Source organism: Phalacrocorax aristotelis, chromosome 10 (genome assembly GCF_949628215.1).
Source record: "Phalacrocorax aristotelis chromosome 10, bGulAri2.1, whole genome shotgun sequence".
In the NCBI taxonomy this organism is placed as follows: Eukaryota; Metazoa; Chordata; class Aves; order Suliformes; family Phalacrocoracidae; genus Phalacrocorax; species Phalacrocorax aristotelis.
Genome location: NC_134285.1, coordinates 25,477,695 through 25,498,238, shown reverse-complemented (window position 1 = coordinate 25,498,238; position 20,544 = coordinate 25,477,695). Strand labels below are relative to the sequence as shown.

The 20,544-nt window shown below is 41.7% G+C and overlaps 1 protein-coding gene across 5 annotated transcripts in view; it reads left to right on the top strand.

The window, feature by feature from the left end:
• Positions 1-20,544, top strand: part of XPO6 (exportin 6) — a 56,833-nt gene that overhangs the window by 12,859 nt on the left and 23,430 nt on the right. For 2 of the 5 annotated variants that reach the window (XM_075105979.1, XM_075105977.1), the window contains exons 2-8: positions 4,348-4,438; positions 5,772-5,884; positions 8,596-8,793; positions 11,472-11,631; positions 12,030-12,107; positions 17,296-17,749; positions 17,860-17,889. In XM_075105979.1, coding sequence (XP_074962080.1) covers positions 4,348-4,438; positions 5,772-5,884; positions 8,596-8,793; positions 11,472-11,631; positions 12,030-12,107; positions 17,296-17,749; positions 17,860-17,889 — 1,124 coding nt within the window. Of the gene's footprint in view, positions 1-2,023; positions 2,140-4,347; positions 4,439-5,771; positions 5,885-8,595; positions 8,794-11,471; positions 11,632-12,029; positions 12,108-17,295; positions 17,750-17,859; positions 17,890-20,544 lie in introns of those variants that run through there. The other 3 variants (XM_075105981.1, XM_075105980.1, XM_075105982.1) reach the window with 2 other exon arrangements.

Here is a 20,544-nt window from a genome sequence, read left to right as displayed (position 1 = left end):
TTTTGTTTCTCACCAGAGGTGGATGAGTAACTCATCGTACCTGAATGCCTTAGTCATAGGCTACAGGCTAAACCGAACTTGTTATGGAATCCTGTTTTAAGCAGCAAGGTACAAAGATTTTGCTTTTCTAGAGCCTTATTGAGGTGTGGTGAACTAGAGCTTGAACAGCCTAAAATGCAGGTTAGCAGCTATTAATATTTTTCATTAATCAACAGAAATCAGTTAATGGCTTATACATCTTAATATGTAATTGAACCTGAAAATGAACCTGTAATTGAACCAGCCCTGAAATCAACTGGTACATCCAGGTTTTGTAGATCTTTCTTTTGGTACTTTGGTGGATGGAGAATGTCTTTGTGTAAGTTCTTGGTAGCTAATCTCATAATATCTGTCAAGAGAGGAAGCTGTAGTCTCAGCAAAGAATCTGTAATTTTTCTGGTTCTATGACACTGCTATTAAAGGTTGGAGCTCATAGATAAAGGGTATGAGTAAGCAGCTAAACACCTCTGGTTTGATGACTGTTAATGAAACACCTCTAGCAAACTTAATAAGGCAAAAATGGGGATGATAAGGATGTAGATTGACAGTGGTTTTCTCCCTGGCATGCTCAGATCAGGCAGGGCAATTCCAGGAACACCAGACTTGGACTCGGGGCAGACCTGATGCCTGCCCAGTCCATGCAGCATGGACCCAATGTAGCACAGCAGCAGTTAATGGCACCTATTTTGGGGAGAATCAGCTATGACATATGTCTCCAAGATAGTATCTTGGAGAGAAGTTCTAGGCCAAAGGATGGATGCCCTACTGCAACACAGGAATCTGTAGCTGTCAGTGCACTAGCATTTAGACCCCCTTGCTTACTTTCTTGTATTGCTAACTTGTTCACCTAACCAAGCTGTGACTGAGGACATCACCTTTGGCTGGACGATCTCCTGAATCTGGCATCTGAGATCCTCCCTGTAGCAGCCTGGAGGTTGGAGCTCAACCGTAGCATTTGGGCACTCAGAAGCAGTGGAGCTAGTGTGGATGGTGGCGTGTGAAATCTTACCTTGACTGTTTTTAGTGAATTGCAAAGGTTTTCATGGTAAAAAGCTCACATTAGCTGCTCTGCAAATGGGATTCATAGAATTGAGTATTTATTTTTTTTTCTTAAATGGTTGACAGAAGAGAGCAAACAGCATTTCCTAGTAGTTTGATCCAGCCCTGAGTAGCCTGAGACATCACGGGTGGAAGGGTCAGATTTTACAGCTCATGAAAATGACTCAGAAGTATTTCTGGTTTAATAGTTGAATATTTTGTAATGCCTCATGAAGGTGAGGCAAATGGCCAAGCCCTTACCCAGAAAGTCTGTACAAATTCTGCTAATGATGATCAAGACTTCATGACTTTCCTTGAAAACCTCTAAAAATGAAATTTGCAGATTGAAATTAAATCAGCCAAGTGGCTGAATTTCATAGCGAAGTGAGTGCTGCTGGTTCTGACTGCTCATGGGGTTTGATCTTGCCTTGACTGTGCAGTACTGAGGCAGTGATTGAAGTCCACGCACTGCTGCTCGGTGTCAGGATTAATAGGCATTTCTTTTGGCAGACCCTGGTGATACTTTCCTGTTCTTTTCTTTGGTGCAGAATAATCACTGAGCCCTAGAATAAAGCAAACTGCATATTAACATGAACAGTGCTACTGGGGTGCAGCTGGAAATGTTAGACAGGTACAGCCACAGGTCCTACCAACAGCTCTACTTTTATTATAGCCTCACAAGATCATCTGCTTTCTGAGTGTCTGGATATAGGTACAGTAAATTTCCTCTGCAGCACTCCAACAGCATGTGTCCTCTTTATCTCGTTGACCTGGTTATCAGAGCCTTTGAAAGGTGAGCGATTGCCTCATGCTCCAGGAATGGTTAACTTGAGGAATACCCAAAGGCATGAGCAAATGCAGAATGCTGCTCTCTAACTTTTTAAGTCCTGCCAGTAGCTAGAAGGGGGTGTGCTTGGTGTGGCCAACAGATAGCGCCTGGGGGGAAGACCTTGGGAGGCTCTCCTGATTGCAGAGCCCGTCCTGGGCTGAGTTTTGATTAATTCAGTTTGTGCAACTCCACCTTCCTTTGGCCAAACCTCCATAACACCTGGGAGAAGTCAGGTAGGAGAAGAAAACCATCTCGGAGGTCATGCTGTTTCTTTCTGCCCAAGTTGGCCTTGGATTTTGGCCAGCCTGGGCTTTTAACACAAAATGCTTGCATTGTGCTCTTTGCCTTTTTTGTTTTTGACACGTTGAACATCATGAACACCACGATGGTGGTGTTTTTATAGAAAAGATTAAGTGTTCATAAGAGTAGGTTCTGTCAGCTTCAAAATCTCAGTGCCAAGGCAGTTTGAAATCAGTGGAGGACACATCAGGTGTTCAAGATTTCTGAGAACTCTGCAATTTATTTCTAAAAGTAGGAAATAAATCTTGACTCTTGGAAAAAATTTACTTACCTCTACTACTCTTCCTAAAGGAGGATTGAATTAACTATCTGAAAACGATTGAGCCCTGCTGTTCCTGTGTGATGAGCTAACACTTCTTTGAATTGAGGTGATCTTGATCTTGGTCGGTGGAAGGGTGGAGTGGGGAGAACCGGTGCTTCAGAATGTCTGGATCTAGTGGGGAGGAACTTGCAACAATGTCCAATGACCCAGAAAGAAATGCATAGAAATGGCAGTGTGGCTGTATCCTAATGTCATTAAGGACTCCACTTAATTTTTTTTGTAAAGTGAGGCTTTTATCAACAGTGTTGCTGTTATCTGGAAAATGGTGTCTGGCAGGAGGGAGACTGGTGGGTGGCTGAAGGGCTGGCTTCAAGGGGAAGTTTACAGTGCAAGACACTTCGCAGAGACTGTGTATAAATGGATTAAAGAGGTGATAATAGATGCTTGATCTTGCTTAAGCTGGCAAAATGGCTTTCATTTGATTGTGGCTTTGATTTGATTTTAAGCCAATTTCCCCCAACAATGTTTCTTGCTAAAATAGTCCTTGCTTCCTAGAGCAGGTCTTTAAAAAGAATTAAAAAAAGGAAAAGGGGGAAGGAATAGGGAAGGTAGAATGAAATTCGGTGTTCCTTTGCTAAGTAATTGAGAATGCATGGTGTTCATTTGCAGTTGTTTGGAGAATAGAGCTGAATTTGTGTTCTCATGCTGTTGTGTTGAGTTGTGGGATCCCCTGCAGGGTTAATCCAACCCTGGGCTGTTTGAGGAGGGTGGTCTGCTGCATGGCCCTGGGGAGGGTTGAGTAGGGTGGTCCTTGGGGAAACTGCTGTACATGGAAATGGGAACCAGCAGAAGCCCATAGTGTATCTGCAAGTTCTCTCGCTTGTTTCTTTGCAGAAGACTGCCAGTCATGGTTTTTATTTTTTTTGAGGCAGAAATTTCAGTTTAGTTTAATGGTTTACTTTGTTTCTGTGCAGAGGAAGGTCGGGCTTGAATCCTGATGCATTTGTTATTGATAGCATGCGTTGAAGACATTAGAGGAATGACTAATAGCATGGGCTGTACCGCTATCCATTATCAGGCTTTCAGACCATAAGGGAAGTGCGGCGCAGCTACAGAGGCGAAGCTCAGTGGTGAGCTGTTACTAGAATAAAATCATCCCAAGTCCAGAAAGTTGCAAAACTATAGTGACCTTGCAGGGGCTGTACACTAATTCTGGTAATTTTTTTTTTTTAGGACTTACAAACACTGAACTGTAACTGATGAATTCCAATAATAAAGGCTAAATTTGGGGCTGGGGTGGGGGGGATGTTCTTCATGAATCAAATTGCTGAATACTTGTATATTGCTCTTCAAAGTACTGGAAGTTCTTTAATCTTTCAAACTGCTGCTTCCTGAGCACCATCAGTGTTGTTGCAGGTGGCAGCGTGGCACAGTGTGGTGCCAAGGCAAAGACAGGAATAGGTGTCAGGAGTCCTCTCAAAGTCCATGTTCCCCATGCTATCACTGTATTTGTTACCTCTAAACATCTGAAATAATCTTTGCTTGACCTTGCTGCTTTGTAAGAATTATTTGACAAGGGCAAGATAACTTAAAATTACTAAATGCCACCAAGAAAAGAGAGATACTTCTTGCATTGTTTTCGTTAGTTAATGCCTCTAAGGAAATAGTTCTTCATGTCTAAAGCTTTCACTTGCAGTGGATAAATCTTGTTGCTACTTGACACCAATGAGCGGTTTAAATTCCAGATTACTTTGCCTTCCACCTGGACTTCGCGCTCTTGGTGGTTTTTAGGTGAATCTGATATGAATGACACCAACCTCCTGAGTGTAAGTCAGAGTGCAAGTTAGTTTTAACTCTTTCATTTAAATGTCATTCCCAGGCATCTGAAGAGGCCTCGCTACGGGCTTTGGAGAGTCTAATGACAGAGTTCTTCCACAATTGCACAACAAATGAGCGGAAACGTGAGATAGGTGAGTACGTGCCACTTCTAAAGGATGGTCCCCTTTGCTTTCTGCTGTCTACAGACCTCAGCAGGGATGCCTTGGTCTGAGCTCAACCTGGTCTATCTGATACCAAACTGGCATCTAGCCTCTCCTGCTTATTTATGAACTTGAAGTAAAGGCTTACATAGTGTGGGTTTCGGAGGTCTCAGGGCAGGACAGTTGGTAACTGTCCTGTGACATGCTATGAGCATGGAGATGTAGTTTTTGTCAAGGGTAGGAAGTCGGTTAGGGTAGGGAAAGGGTGTTATGTTTTTCTCTGCCTATACATTGTTGAATTGGTGTCCTGGAAAACCTCTATGTTCTGCCTATACATGGAACATGGACTTCAGATTTGTTTGGCATTAAGAAGGGAAAGCAGAAGGCTGTCCTAGTTAATGTGAAATGACAAGTGGGAATAAACAGTGAGGTCTCATTTTTGGCTGGTATTATTAAATATGTCCTTCTGAAAACCAGAAGAGACCTTACAGGTGCTCTAGATTAGCTTCTTGCATCCATAGTTAATGGGCATAAATGGGCCGTTAGTTTTTATTCTCAAAATTCTGTCATCTCTGTAACTGCAGTGCCAAAAGTATGATAAGCAGGAAAGACATCTCCCAGAAATCTGGTAAAATACAGAATAAGCAACTAGGCAAGTTGTGTGTGGTATGTTTTTTCCTGTTGTGATCTGCTGGGTAAAAGCCTTCAGCATCCCCCATTTTCTTGCTTAAGTTGCAGGAAAGAAACCAATTAAGGCTTAATTTCGATTAGCCTATAAAACAGCTCTTGCAGCTCTTCTCTTTGCCACGTTTGCCATGTTGTCATTTGATGTGAGATGACCAAATCCTGCACCTGAGTGTTTGGAGAGGTGTTTGATATGTTGACCTACAACAAAGTCTGTGGCTGCTGGAGCAATTGCATTAAAACAAGGGTGTATTATAACGCTGTGTGCTATCTGAAGTGCTCCTGGTCTTTCACAGTGACCTGGTATCGCAATATTTAGCTTTTATAGATAAAATGGTAATGCTGGTAATTTAATTTTTGTGTGATTTGTTTTAATATTCAGCTATTAGTTTGGTGTAGTATTTATGTCAAAACTGTATTGTAAAATGACATACCTATTTTGTTTTCATTAAAGCCTATTATTAGATTGCTTTAAATATTTTGGAGTGTGACTTTATTTTTTCCCCTCCTCCAGGGTGTTTGAGGCATTCCCTGAACATGGGTTTCTTCCATGCTCAGTGTGTTATTGAGCTATCAGTATACATTGTTATGGATTTGTTTAAGAATTTTAATGTAATTTTTGAATACTTTATTTTTTCAGAGGAGCTTTTAAATAACTTTGCCCAGCAGATAGGAGCCTGGAGATTCTGCCTCTATTTCCTGTCAAGTACAAGAAATGACTATGTAATGATGTACAGTTTGACTGTGTTTGAGGTAAGATGTGCACTGTTGCCTGCTTAGTGCATTTTCTGTCTAGTGCAGTTTTTTATGGCAATCGATTTTATTTGAAAATGTTTGTCTAAAATGGCAGTCCTAGTAAGTATGGTGATAAAAGATGCTTTTATTGCTTTCTCCTAGAGAGACTGCTTAATGGCAGGCTAAGAGTAGGAGAACATGAATCTTTGTACAGAAACTGAAGAATTAAGTTCCTGGCATCTCTAAGTACAAATTGCCTACAAGTTCAGAGGCTGCTTGAGTTTTCTGCACAATGCTTCTAAGAGTTGTTATTGCTTTTATATTCTCTTTGTGGTCAGAAATATGTGCATGATTACCTGCTACTAGCTACTGTAAACTTTAATGCTAATAAAAAGTTGCTTTTATTTTTCTGACATCTTTGTAGTTGTGGTTGATGCTCTTGCATCATCCTGCAAGCTTATGTGCCAGTTGTAGAAGTGTAAGGTCTCTTTTAGAAGACCACTTCCCACTCTTTACCTATTTATAAAAGAACAAAGTTATGGTTAAAAGCCTAAATATTGATATATACTGGAAGAAACAAAAGTATTCTGTGAACAGCTTTGTTTTATCAACTGGTTTCTCAGTGAGCAGTGCAGTGGCTTTCCCTAATGGTAATTCTGGGACTTGGTCAATGTCACGCCTCACCCTGGTCCATTTGTGGCCTCTGCATTTTGTTCTTGGCTGGGTTGGCAGTCTGAGCTGTGCTCCTCAGAGGGGTTTTCTACCCTTTGCAGTGGGCCACTTTTTAGGTAGAGCAAACAGCTCTGTTCTTAAGAGTTGTTTTGTTAGGACAAATCATCAATGTTATTGTTGTTGGCTTCTTCACTTAAAATGTTCACTTTATTTATCTGGGGTTGCATAGGGAGTCTGGACTTGGTCTGCAAACTGAACCTGGTTTGCCTTCCTCTCAAAAAGGGGTAGTCATGACAAATGGTAAGGGAGTTGTTCCCTGCTTTGGGGATGGATGTCACACAGCAGCAGCCTGCAATGGATCTCTCCATTGAGGAGCTTGAATTTCCAAAGTTAACTACTGTAGAGCTGTGCATTCAACTAGTCCTCATAACCATAGTCTGTCATACTCTGCAACTCATTAGTCTTCAACTGTCTTGTACTGAATGTCTGTATAAGCATGTGTATAAACACAAGGATCATTCCCGAAACTTCCTGAGAATGTTGTGTTTTCTAGAATGTCTAGGAAGTTAGAAGTATATCTGGAATACAAATCCTCATGGCCCCTTTCCAGATGAACCATTTTCACTTCTTGGTTTTGGAAAAGATAACACCTTCCCAAAAACATTTCACAGGTGGAGAAAGCTGCCACTTTCAGGTCAAATGAGTAGGACAAAACTTAGCAGGCACTAAAGCATGAATATTAAAGCTAAAGCAACTTCCAGTTTTATTGGGGCCTCTGAAACTTGTTCTGGATTTGCATCGAGGAACTCTCGGTTGGGTCACCATTGTTTTTAAGCAACACTTATGGATCTTCTCTGTGAAAAACCCAAAAAGCAACCTCTTTGAGGCACTTCATGCATAAATATACCTCTGTACCTCTACACTGTGAACTGGTACCTCTGTACAGTACATGTGTACTGTGAATCAGATCTGCTTTAACCACAAATAATCTTCCATTTTCTGCAACAAGCCACTTCACTTTTGGGTGCCCTGTCACTGCAAGGCAATCACTCAGGTGACCTTCCAGCTTAGCCTCGGGAGACCCAGGTGGCATCAGTGTCATCTAAAACTAAACTTTGTTACCATCTTTTTTTTGTTTCTGCTTCGTACAAGCCTATGCTTCCCCTTTAAAGGGGAAAATCTAGATGTCCAGGGTTAAAAGGTAGTGGAAATATTTTGTATGCGCACCAACTAGTTCTGCCTGACCCAAAACCAGTTGAGATGATAACATGCTGGTCACTTGTCAGTTAACAGAAATGCTGGTGTGTTCAAAGAGTTATTGGTAGCAATTTCTGGGGCATTGAAACTCCATCTTTTGTGAAACTAATGTTGGAGGGCTTCTACAAATCTGATGTGGTGGGAGTGGGTTTTGGGTTTTTGTTAGAGCTCATCCCTATACACTGTGTGGCTTGTAAGAGACAAGCTTGCAGAATTTTGTTCAACAGCTTGAGCCATCACTGTCTTCAGTTGCCTGAGTACCCCATTAGGTAGTAAAGCTTATTCCAAGTTAGTTACTGGTGCATGGTTTGCCCTCTAAGCTGCTCTTGTTCTGCCTAGTCTAGTTTGCACACACTCACCTCTACATGTTGTTAAAGGTGTTGGGGTTGGTGCTGGACTGCTGAGCAGGTAAAGCATCTTAAATTTCAGCTCTTCACCCAGTGAGCCTATATCAGAGCTCTAAAAAGAGAAACATCATATATTTAGCCTGCTAATAACTGCTTGTTTCCTTATCTACAGGTCTGCCCATGGTAGCAGAAAAGGTTGAACTACATCAAATGTAGATGCCTAAGTTTTTAACTGATTATGTTAAAACCCACCATGTCAGTGGGAGGCCTGGACAGATTTGGAAACTACAGGATTTTCCCTGCCTGTGCGTTGTTGCGTCAGACAGGGCAACCCTGGGGCTTAAGATGCAACAGTTTTGCCTGGTGCTCTGTCATGTGTCTGTTCTCTCGCTGTTTAACTTCAGTGAAGCATGACTAAGATGAGCTCATTTGGGAGGTCTGTTTCTTTTCCAGAATCTAATCAATAAGATGTGGCTTGGGGTCCCATCTCAAGACAAAATGGAGATCCGCAGCTGCCTGCCCAAGCTCCTTCTAGCTCACCATAAAACTCTGCCTTACTTCATCAGAAACAAACTCTGCAAAGTCATTGTGGATATTGGCCGGCAAGACTGGCCAATGTTCTACCATGATTTTTTCACTAACATCTTGCAGGTAAGAAGTTTCTAAAGGGAAAACTTGGTTTCATTCACACGGAGAGATGTTATTTTGTTTACTTGAGTAGTGACTTCCCTTGACGAAGGTTAACGTGAAAAACAAAGTTCCTTTTTAAATTCCTTTTCCTTTAACTTTGCAAATAACTCCTAGCTTCCTACATGTTACATTTCTTTCTAATGTTATAAGGTTTTTTTGACAAAGGAACAATACTGTGCAACAAGTATAACTGCACTTTGAATTTTAAATATTTAGGAGTAGTTGTTGAAAATGTGGGTTGTGGGTTGTTCTTTAAGGAAAAAAGACAGTTTGGATGCACCACTGGATGATTCTTAAAAGCAAAGTTTCAGAATGTAGCTGTTGGAGACTTTTCAGTTAATGTACCAAAGATTTTAGGGTATCTTTGCCTCTCATCATGTAAAGTCACTAATGGAATGTTGTTGGGGTGTTGAAGGGGGCTCTTGCAGGAAGCAGGAAGACTAGAGCATGCATTTGAGGATCCTGGCTGAGACAGAGCCATTAGTTTGAATGTTGGTTGTAATTCAGTATCTTCACAGTGAAGCCTGAGCCAGGCTAACAGCCCGCTGCTGCTGGTGCCAGAATAGGCTAGTACAAACCTCCTTTTCTGGTTTGAGTACTTTGCTTCTGGTTGTCCTAAAAATGTTCATAATTGGCTTAGAGGCTGAGTGTAAACTCAAGTGCTACATAGTCTCTTTCTGCTGACATAATTACATGATTTGAATGCAGCTGTGCCCACAGACAAGCCACGAGGCAGTTATTTAAATAAATCAAAGTTCTGGAGAGTCAGGAGTTTATTTGTTAAGACAAAGAGATTTAGTATTAATCGCAAAATTAAAAAAAAACTAACTTGGCCTACAGAGCTTGTTCCTAACTGGTGTAATGTCTTTTCAAATAGCTTTCTGTAGTCATGTAGTGTGATATGCTGCAGTTTTTTCCTGAATTATCAGTTTGACAGTAAGTACTCTGAGAACTGTCCACACTTACAGTTTTGGCTTTCACTTCACCTGGATCTGAACTGAAGTGCTTTCTGAGCTTCTACTTGCTTTTCTAGCACTTGGGAGGTTATCTTAAGTGACTGCAGAGCCTACTTTGGGTATCTGTTTTTGCTTAAGCCTCTCCTTGTGCACTCAGCTGTGGAGGGAAATACTCCCATAAATTAATTTCTATAGCGGACACCTTCCAAAAATGTTAAGAGAAGGTGGAAGAAAAATGCTGATCCTGAACTCCAAGACCTCAAAATAATGAAGAGTAGCGTAGGAGCACAATGACTTGTTTTTAGAGTTGCAGATTACTTTCTTCTGAGATAATTTGAAGCAACTGTTTGATTCTTTGTCACTAAATTGTATCCCAGTACTTTAAGTTGTCTCTAAAACTTTTACTGAACCATTGGAGGGGTGGAGAAGAAGAGTAATTTGGACTGTTCTAGTGTCATTATGCAAAACCAGTAATTCTACATAGAAAGTGCTACTTACTTAGAGGTATAAAATTTGTTTAACACAATTGAAGTGCCAGTGCATGGTATTGCTAAACTTCCTGGTACTGTCAGAAAATATTCTGAGAAAAGTTGTCCAGTCTCTTCGCAACTTACTAAAAAATTGTGTATTTCACTTAATTCTTTAGCTGTCTGCTTCTGTGTCATCGTGCTTCCTTTCCGAAAGCCAAGCTCACATACTTCTAGACTAAAAGCTTTTAGATGGGCTTCCCCGCCCCCCCCACCCCACCACCCCCCACCCCCCCCCCGCCCCAGTATTTCACCAAACTGTGTAGCCTTAGCGGCGTTAAGTCAGCCTGTCTCTGGTTTGGAGGGTCAGGGAGATTAGGGCTGAAGTCAGCGTGTATTACAGAATTTATGACTTCAAGGTTTAGTTGTAGTAATTGTGATTGGCCTTAGACTTTTTTCCTTCCAGAGGGAGTAGTGCATAAATCATGTTGATGTTCCAGATCAACAGAGAAGAACAGTGTTGTCTTTCAGCTGAGAATAAAACTTTGTCCCACTTAAATGTGTCTTTAATATCCCAGTGACTAATGAAGGCAAAAATCATTGCTTTCTCCAGTCCTATTCCTGCATGAGGTGGAAGTTACTCTTCTAGGGCAAATGTGATTCGCAGTTTGAGATGCAATGCAGCTGCAAGGAGAGATCGGATCCCTTAGCTGTGTTCTGGTGTCATCTGATATTGGCTGCAGCTTTTTGTCTGTGTGGGGAGGGATGGGCTTTTTAATTGGAAACTGCGTGGCTCATGATGCAGGCTTCTGACCTGAGCGTGGCTGCAGCAGCAGCCCTGTTACGTGGTGACACTGCTGGTGCTGAGGCAATTTTGAGAAGTGATGATGTCAGCAGAAAGCAGTAAACAGAAGGAACAAACTGTTACTGGTAAACATGCTGGAACAGAGAACGTGTGCAATGACATTATGAAAGCTCTCTTGAAACTCTGAGGATTCCCATGGTACTTGAACTGTTGCAACACCATAGATTAATGTCTCAAGAAATCGAATATTTGCAGTTCTCTCGATGTCCAGCACTGCAAACTGTGGGAACTGATACTCCCTCAGTCTTGAAGCACTTGTAAACCACTAATAGTGTTGGTAATCCCATTTGTCAGCTGATAGTTTTGCAGAATGTTACCATCACATGTTGCATTCATGTGTTTTCTTCTCAGTTAATTCAGTCTCCTGTGACCACTCCTCTGGGACTGATCATGTTGAAAACTACTTCGGAAGAACTGGCATGTCCGCGGGAAGATCTTAGCGTAGCCCGGAAAGAAGAGCTACGCAAGCTGCTCCTAGACCAGGTGCAAACAGTGCTTGGGCTCCTCACAGGTATGAGTTACGGCACTTCCAGCATTAAAGCAAATGTCCTCCTTCACCATCCCTAAGACACTAGCAAGCTTGCATGTTCTGCCTTCAGTGAAGCAATGTGTGGGCGACGTAGTGGCTGCTTCTGCAGTTTGAACATTCCACTCTGCCCTTAGGCCCTTGAGGCAGCTTACTATAAAACAAGCTTGTGTAGCAGAGCAGCTGGATAGCTACATATGTCCCCTCTTTGTGAAGAGGAATTGAGATTGTGCATATGAGCACTTGGGCTCACTAAGAGAAGGCAAAGTTCTTTCTCAGCACTAAAAAGTTGTCCTACCAGGTATCTCCTGCAGTCTCCAGTATGTTTGTTAGATCAATCTGTCTTTTTAGCAGGCTGTTCTGAAAAATATCTCTCTGGCCAGGTATTTTGGAGAGCATCTGGGACAAACACAGTGTTACTGCTGCCACTCCACCACCATCCCCAACTTCAGGAGAAAGTGGTAAGGATGGGTAAAGCTGCAAGATACTATTTCCATGCACTTAAACTTGCAATATCAGGCATAGATTCCTTCCTTTACTGCCTAACCTCTTGTAATAACCCTTTCCTAGAGCTTTTCATAGGCCAACAAATTTCTGGTTAGAAAGACAAATCTTACATGAAGAAGCAATTTCCACTGCAGGGGATGCCCCACTGAAAAAGCCACCTCATTGAAAAGTGCACACATGGCTTCTTGTCCTCAGACAGCAAAAAGCTTTCTGAAGTGTCAATGCAAAATGCTCTAACATCAGTAAGTTGGTATTGTTATCTATGAATTTCAGCTGTAAGCACATCAAAAGCCAGAATGGGGCAAAGCTGAAGCCCTAACTAAAACAAAAAAGCAAAGTCGACTTGCATATATATTGCGAAAGTTTTCTACCTATTCCTGTTAGTCTTTTCTGTGGGTGTTTATCTGATCTAAACTCATTTACGTATATATTTCTTAGTTACCTTCAAAATAGAGAGTATATTTCTGTGTCCTTTTTCCTCCTTAGCCTGTTAAGGCTGAATAGGGATACATGCATCACCCTAGGCATAAAGCTGATCTTGATGGCTACCAGTTTATCATGTGCCTTTGATGTACCATGGGTCATTGTTATGTTCAGCTCACACAAGCGTGGCCCAGCAGATTGTGGTGCCTTTGTTCTTGCTTCTTGGAAAACAAAGCAAGAAGAAATACCATGAGGCAGTGAAATCAATATGTTGTCTGAGCTTGGCTCTGCTTTTAACAAGGAAAAAGAAAGGCTTAGGCTCTGGAAACCTATAACAGTCGGTTGTGCATAGGGAGAAGGTGAAACACTTGTGGATCCAATATTTCTTTTTCCAGCATCGTACTGTACTGAGTTGTGCTTGGTTCAGTGAGTTAACACAGTTGTATCGTGTACTTTTGTCTCACTTGTCTTTTGGGACCTTAAACAGTTAATTGAGAGTTGCAAATCACTTCCTTGTGGCCAGATTGCACTAGTCAGCTTAAGACAGCTGGTTGTGATAAGCTTTTGCTAATGTTTCGGTTAGTGCTAAAACTTTCATGTTTAAGTTTTGAGTTGGAGCAGAATTTCAAATGCTGATCTCCTGTAGGAGAGCTTAAGACACTCTTATATTTATATACAAAACAAACTTAAATGGGAAGAAATATTTTGTTGGGTTTTGGGTGGGGAGTGGGTTTTGCTGTAGCTAGCAAAACTTTGAAAAATGAAGATTATGTTAACAGAAAAGAACTAAACTTATAGTATCAGTTGGCAGGAGTGAATATGCTACTTGGAGAGGGCAGGAGTGCCAGCTTCACCCACCCTGGCAGCAAGAGCCTCAGTTCTCTGGTGTGATGTTGGGTAAGATTGGGGTCTTCCATAGTAAAAAGCTGACTTATGTTAGTATCAACACCCTTGGTAGCAAGTGCCTCAGTGGCCAAGAATGACATTGTGTTTGTACAAAACAGCTTGAACTTCTCAGTGAGCTAGCAAGTGTTGGTTAATGCGGGCACATCTAAGGCTGTGCTTGCAGGAGCAGGTACCGCACTATGAACAGCAGGTTCCAGAATTATCTTGGAAAAAAATTAACACTGGTTTGTTCTGAGGTGATAATAACTTAAACTGATACAACCCAGAAAATCTCTGTTTTGTTGTCTAGGGTTGTAATACAAAAAAAAAAAAAAGCAGTGAAACAAATTCTGGGCTGGTTGTCAGTAGAAGCCTGAGATGTCCTCAGTTCCTTGGTGAGTCCAAGGCAGCTTTTCATCTGCCTGCATATTCACTTTGTGACTTAAGATCATATTTCTCAAAGAGAAAATATGCTGCATTTCTGTTCTGGGTCCTTTCTTTCTTTTTCAGGGAAAACAAACAAACCTCTTAACATATTTTCAGGATAATTGCTAATAACTGAGACTATGGTGACAGTTCCTTTAGAAGTTCAGGCTTAATTTCATTGGGTCCTGCCTGTGCAAACTTGTTCTTTTTTTTTTTTTTCCGTGCTCTGCCTTTACTCTATGTTAAAACTGGTTGTGGTTCAAGTTCTTGAAGTCCAATAGGAAGAGCACAGAGTGCTTTGCGCTTGACCACTGCTTGCTCACTTTCTGTATTTTGTGAAGGTCTCTTTTCTTTAACCAAATGTCCCTTGGGTCATTATTCGATGATACAATCAGTCAGAAGATTGAGTGGAGTAAGAGCACCAATGGAGTTGCTAACATGGAGAACCTACTTAAAGCTGGACACACAAGTCAGTAGCAGTGAGTGGCAGTCTACTGGTATTTATTTGCAGACTGATGTGAATGCATGATTGGAAGGTGAACTGTGGGGCAAAAATGGGTTTAGTGAAACTCTGCCATTAAGTACTGCACTGGAGATGTTAATTGCTTCTCTGTTCTTAAAATCTGAAATCTGTAAGCTGACCATTGTTATATTTGTCTCATTCGTGCAGCAAAGTATTCCTGTTTACTGGTGACACTTAAACTTTTTTTTATTGCTTAGATGAGGCCACCACCTTTTTCTCTTTAGGTGAAATTGAAAGTGTTCCAAAAGGCAAAATAAGCTTCAGAGTCCCTATAAATGTTTCATGTCTTTTGTAAGAACCAAAATCTCTTTAGGAACTTGGAAAACCTATGCTTCCTTTTTTTTGCACAGGGAAGCAGAGTGAAATGGTTACTTGCAAGTCTTGCATAGTTTTTAAATAGCACTTGAAGACAATGTTAAACTCATTTCTCGTGCCACTTAAGCAAAGGAACTCTAATGTCCTATGTTGGAAAACATTTGAGTTATTGTATCAGTATAGAACTTACTCAGCAATAATCTCTCGGCCTCCAAATGTCGTCTTTGCATGATTTATATAGCTCTTTACTTGATGAATCCCCTCCTTTAGCATATTCACCCATGTATGGTAAACAAACGAGTAACTGAAATATTTGCTGATGCTTACTTCTGCAGAACTAGCCTGATCCCAGCCCCTCCCCAAGAGTTTTCTCCTTGTGCGTGAATGTAGTTGATCCTGTAAATTTATCACCTGTTTGCAAAGACACAAAATATAACTTAGAATCCCTTAAACTCTGAGCTTCAGTAGCTTAGTTGGGTGCAAAGCTCTCAGACCAACTGCTGGGAGTTACAGGGACCTAATCCAGAGTTTCTGGTGTTGATGGACTAAGAGATGAGAATCAAAGATTCTAATTGATTTGTTTGTGGAGTTTGCTGGACTGGACACTTGAAAGAAGCGTGTCTCTTTTGTAACAGCACAATGCAAGCAGCTCTTGCACTGTAGCACATGTATAGTTGTGAATGTTACCATGGGACCTGCTTTAATATTAAGACTAAGTGCTGGGTTATCTAATTCAGCTGAAGTAACATGATGCCTTAAATGGAGTGGAGGAGAAAGAAACAATGATAAGGTATGACAGGGAGTTATGAGTTTAGTGATGTAAGACATTGATCTTGATGAAAAATGGGGATTTAAGAGGAATCTGTTAATCATGCATGCTTTTAAGTACTTTGGAAATAGCTCAGTAAATCACATCTATTATTTTTGTATTCCTAGTATGTTAGGTTGTTTCACTTCCGGAAAAAAAAAAAATCACTCAGACTTTCTGGGGACATCTTTAAATTCTGTAACTTAGCAAGTGCCTGTGAATTTCTAAAGGTGAAAAGATTATTTGTACTCAAGAAAGAGAAGGGTATTGAATAACCTGGGGAAGTTGAATAGGTTTTCAGCATGTGGTCTGTGGAAGCCTGCGAGTTAGTGGGTAGCTTCCGTGGGGAAGGGCAGCCTCCCTGGATTTCCATAAAGCTTTCAAGAAGGCTTCTAGCTAAAAGCTTTTGAGAAAGCGAAGACCCTAAGGGGATTCTTTGCATTCTTGAAAAAATGGTTAGAAGGTAGGAGTTAAACAGTAAGTGGAAACGGTCCCTTCTTGCCATGAGGCGGGTGGTCACCTGTGGAGTACTGCTTGGGACTGTGCTCATGGACATGCTTGTTAAGAGACATCAGAAAAGGGCGCAGTAAAGAGACAAGGACGCTCGCTGATGGAGCCAAGATAGTCAGAATAGTGAAAAGGAGGTATGACTGAAGACTTGCAGGAAGATCTTGCATGTCTCTTGGCAAATGGGAGAAGAAATGCAATGCAGATGAGTATAACCTGTGTTTGGGCAGGGAGAGCAATACTCACCTCATGCCAAACTCACCTTCAGCATGCAGGATTAACTTCTGAGTCTTAGGCCAGTTCATTCTATAAGATCTTTGATAGGTATTGGTCAAAACCAGGTAATTGCTATGGTGCTGGATGGAATTAAGGTTCATCTACACCTGAGTAGTGGCTGCGGTCCTGGTCTTCCTGTATCGACAGGTGTAGAGTAGAAACAAAAGCTTTGTTGAAAAGCAGTAAAGGTGGTTGAGGGTATTGGATGGTCATTGTCTCAAAGAAATTGAGAGCAAGGAGCTGCAATAGAAAGCTATTGAGTGACATGTAGAAGGTGAATGGAAAGATTTGTTTTCCCTGTTTGGGTACAGGAGGTAGGAAATGAAACTAGCAGCTGCCGGTCCCCAAACAAAAACCGTCTTTACACAATGTATAGTTAAGCTGTGGAACTCTGTCACAGGATGTTGCAAATATTAAGTTTATGTGGCTTTAGTTGGAGACCGGATAAATTCACAGAAGAGAAATCCTGAGGCTGTGCAGAATTCTTCAATCCCCACCTGGCTCAGGAATCCTTTGTAATTCGAGTGGTTAGTGGCTGAGGAATGTGATCTGTACCTGCTTTTGGTCACTGAGAAAAGGTACTGTACTAAGTAGGCTTTTTGGTCTGACTCAGAAAATCTGCTCTTACCTCATCCACAAGCTGTCACATGCAAGTAGAAGCAACTCTGCTGAAGTTCAGTGTAACATGGATATGCCAGAGAATTTGTGCAGGCTACATCAAGGATGCTCGACCTTGTGAGGAGAGTGAATTTTATAATAAATTCCAAAAATACACCCCATGGCATATCTATTTTCATTTGAACAGAAGTTCAAAAAATTCCAGAATACAACAATCGCTAGTTCATCTTGGAGAAATCTTTAGGCTAACTTGCTGAGTGCCAGAGGCTCTAATGGCTTTTGCTTTATAGCTAGGCTGGCAGTTGCAGCATTTGAAGGTAATTGCCCTGATTTATAATGCAGGTATGTGCTTTTTTCCTAGGTGACCTGTTAAGCAGCCTGTTGCAGAGTCCCAGTGCAGCCAAATTATTGAACCAGCCAATCCCCATCCTTGATACGGAAAGTGAATATATATGTTCCCTGGCACTGGAGTGCCTGGCACACCTCTTCAGCTGGATCCCTTTGTCTACCAGTATAACCCCATCACTCCTCACCACCATTTTCCACTTTGCTCGCTTTGGCTGTGACACCCGCGTTCGGAAGATGTCTTCTGTCAATGGCAGCAGCCAGAACTCGGTGTTGGGACAGGAGCGTGGCCGACTTGGCGTCTTGGCTATGTCTTGCATCAATGAACTGATGTCTAAGAACTGCGTGCCTATGGAGTTCGAAGAGTATTTGCTACGGATGTTCCAGCAAACTTTCTACCTCCTGCAGAAGATTACCAAGGAGAACAATGCCCATACAGTGAAGAGCCGGCTAGAGGAACTAGATGAAAGGTAAGAGCAACTAAACAGCTAAGTAGCTGTGCTAGGCCTTTTTGCTTTCTAAAGGACTGTCTTTATTATTTTGTGGTCATGCATGGTGTGTCTAATCACCTTTTTTTCAGAGTACTGTGCTGGAGGAGACAGGCAGAAAGGTAGGTGCCTACAGGTAAGGTTCTGGTAAGGGGCTGAGTTTGCTAAGGGACCGTGGTGGCACAGGTTTGTATTCTTTCCTGTCCTCTTCCTCCCCTTTCCCCCGTTCGTTACTGTTTGACTGCAGGTCTGAGGTGGCACAAGAGCTGAACCTGCCCTTCATTCAGTTGTAACAGAAAACAGAAGAGGCTCAGTGAGGTAAAGGCATTGCAGTATTCCCTTTCCTGGTCGGTATCTGCCTTCTCTGCTTAAACTCAAACATACAAAGAGTGGGTAGATATTCTGTGAGTCATGACTTGAAAGAAAATAGAAGTAGTTTCCTACCTTTCGTTGAGATGTGATGATTTCTGATTGCTTTTTTTATTTTTACTTTTTTATTTTTAAACTCCACCAAAAACTGAAAGACAGCTTGGGGAACTGCATTCACAGCAGTGGTGAATGCCTCCACTGCAGATGCTGTCTGGCATGCTTGACTGGAGGCAGCAGGAAAGTGGCAGCATCTTGGGAGGCTGTGTATTGTCATTTTCCAGAAAGTTACTATCATCCTTGTTGCCTAAAACAGCTCGACTCTTTCATGTTGGATATTCCTACCTGTAGGGGCGAAAGTGAGACTTGTCTTGCTGTTGTGTTGAGTGGTTGCACCATGTGCTGGCAGGGTGGTGGAAGAGGTGACAACTTGATGCTGCCTCTCGTTGCAGGCCCGCTGTGCGAGTGTGTGCCATGGGAAGGTGGGCGGACTCATGCTAACATTGGCAAATAGGTTGCAACTGGGCAAACATGCTCAGTATCTTGCTACGGGTACTTGATGATGGAAATAATTTTCTGGTGCTGCTGTATAAAATGTTTCTACTCCCAGATGCAGCAGCAAGACTTTTGAGCTTTTTTGGGTTGTTGTTTTTCTTTCTTTGATATAAACTTGGGAGAAAAAAGAAATTTAGGAGAAAAGTGTGGGTCCATTTGTAGAGATGACTTGCATGTTTCTTCTGGAAATTTCCCTTTTTCCATATCTTTAGATACATGTTTAACTTTAGGATAGTAAATCTAGATTAATTATGACTTCTGTTTAACAGTGAATTCTACTTGCTCGTTTTTTGACTAACTCACTCTGACTTCAGTATTGCTCATTTCCTAGAAATAAGACATGTTCTAGGGCAGTAGACATCTGCCACCTTTGCATAGAAGATACATGCACAGAGACCCAGGGGTAACGCTCTGGATTTCAGAAAAAACTCTCTTGGAAGCTCACATCCCTTTTTAAAAACTTTGTTCTTTCTTTTACGGAAGACGTCAGCAAGCAGCCTTCACTGGCAAGGCTGTGGAAGGTCTGTAGTTGCGCTGGCCTTCACAGAGATGGTATTTGCCATATCATGTTCTGCTCCTTAGATGTGTTATCCACAGAGATTGTTGGTGTCTGTAACTGTGAGACCCCTCTTTGTTCACTGCTAAGGTCTGAAATAAGGATGTAAACAAGATGTTCTGGAGACTGGAAAAATCTAGCTGGCTTCTGGAGGAGTAGAGCTTTCTGAGCTGACTCTGTCCTCTCCATGGAAAAGGATGCAAGGATTTTCCTGTTGTCACTTAAGGGCATAAGTAGACTTTTATGTCCAAAACTAAAGAACTTACCTCATGAAAACGTTGTCCTGGCTTGGACTAACAAAATCCTGAACAAAACTGGCACTGAAGAAACTACCTTCAATAGATTGCCATCTTCAGAACCTGTTTGCCCTGGGTCTGTCCCCTCCCTCCTCTCGTGGTGCTGGTTATTTTTTTGTTTTGTTACAAAACCAGTGTGGTTTTGAATGGTTGGTACTGCCAAACTAGTCCGGAAAGAGTTAAGCTTAAACTATCTTTTGCTTCATTTGTTTGGCTTTAACTTGAAGATAGCAAAATATGGGAAATGGCTAGTAAGGGCACAAGCAACGGTGCAGTGGTTGCAGAAGGGGCTTGGAGGCTGGCAGAGCAGGGGCCAAGTAAGAATTTCACAGGTCTCGAGTCAGAGCCTCTTTAGAAAATAAAAATTTAAAAAATTGAAGGCAGTGTTTGGGCCTGGGCTCTCTTTTTTGCTAGCTTTACTTTTGAAGCGTTTGGTCAGTGATCAGGTGTGTTTAGTGATGTCTTGTCAAGTAGGCAGTGCCAAATAAAAAGGAAATGTAATCCTTTTTTGCATATTCAAAGTATTGTGTGGTTTTTGTAGGTTTGTGTTAACCAACAGTGCTGCAGCTCTTTGTTAGCTGGAAATGCTTCTGGTCTTGAGTGAGTTTTCGTTAGAAAGTGGGGGGCTTCCCCACCCCCCCCAAAAAAAAAAAAATCAAGAGTTTGCAGAGGGGGAGAGCAAGGCAGCATGGTAAAAACAGACTATTCAAGTGTGTCTCAAACTTTGCTAAGCCTAACTTTTTATTTAAAAGAAAAACTTGAAGTTCTCTTGCACTTTAGAGCTGTTGCCATATGGGAAGGATGGAGTTCTCTGCACGCGCACCCCCTTGTCACGGGATCTCCAGAGCTCTTGCTGTCTGTGTATGATGTTGGAATGTATGGGTCCTGTATACTGATGGAGTATTTAACACTTTTCTGTGTAGAGATGAAAATGATTTCTAACCTTGATGAAGCTCATGTTGTGCAGGGAGTGATCTTATGCCATAAAAAAAGCTTACTCCACT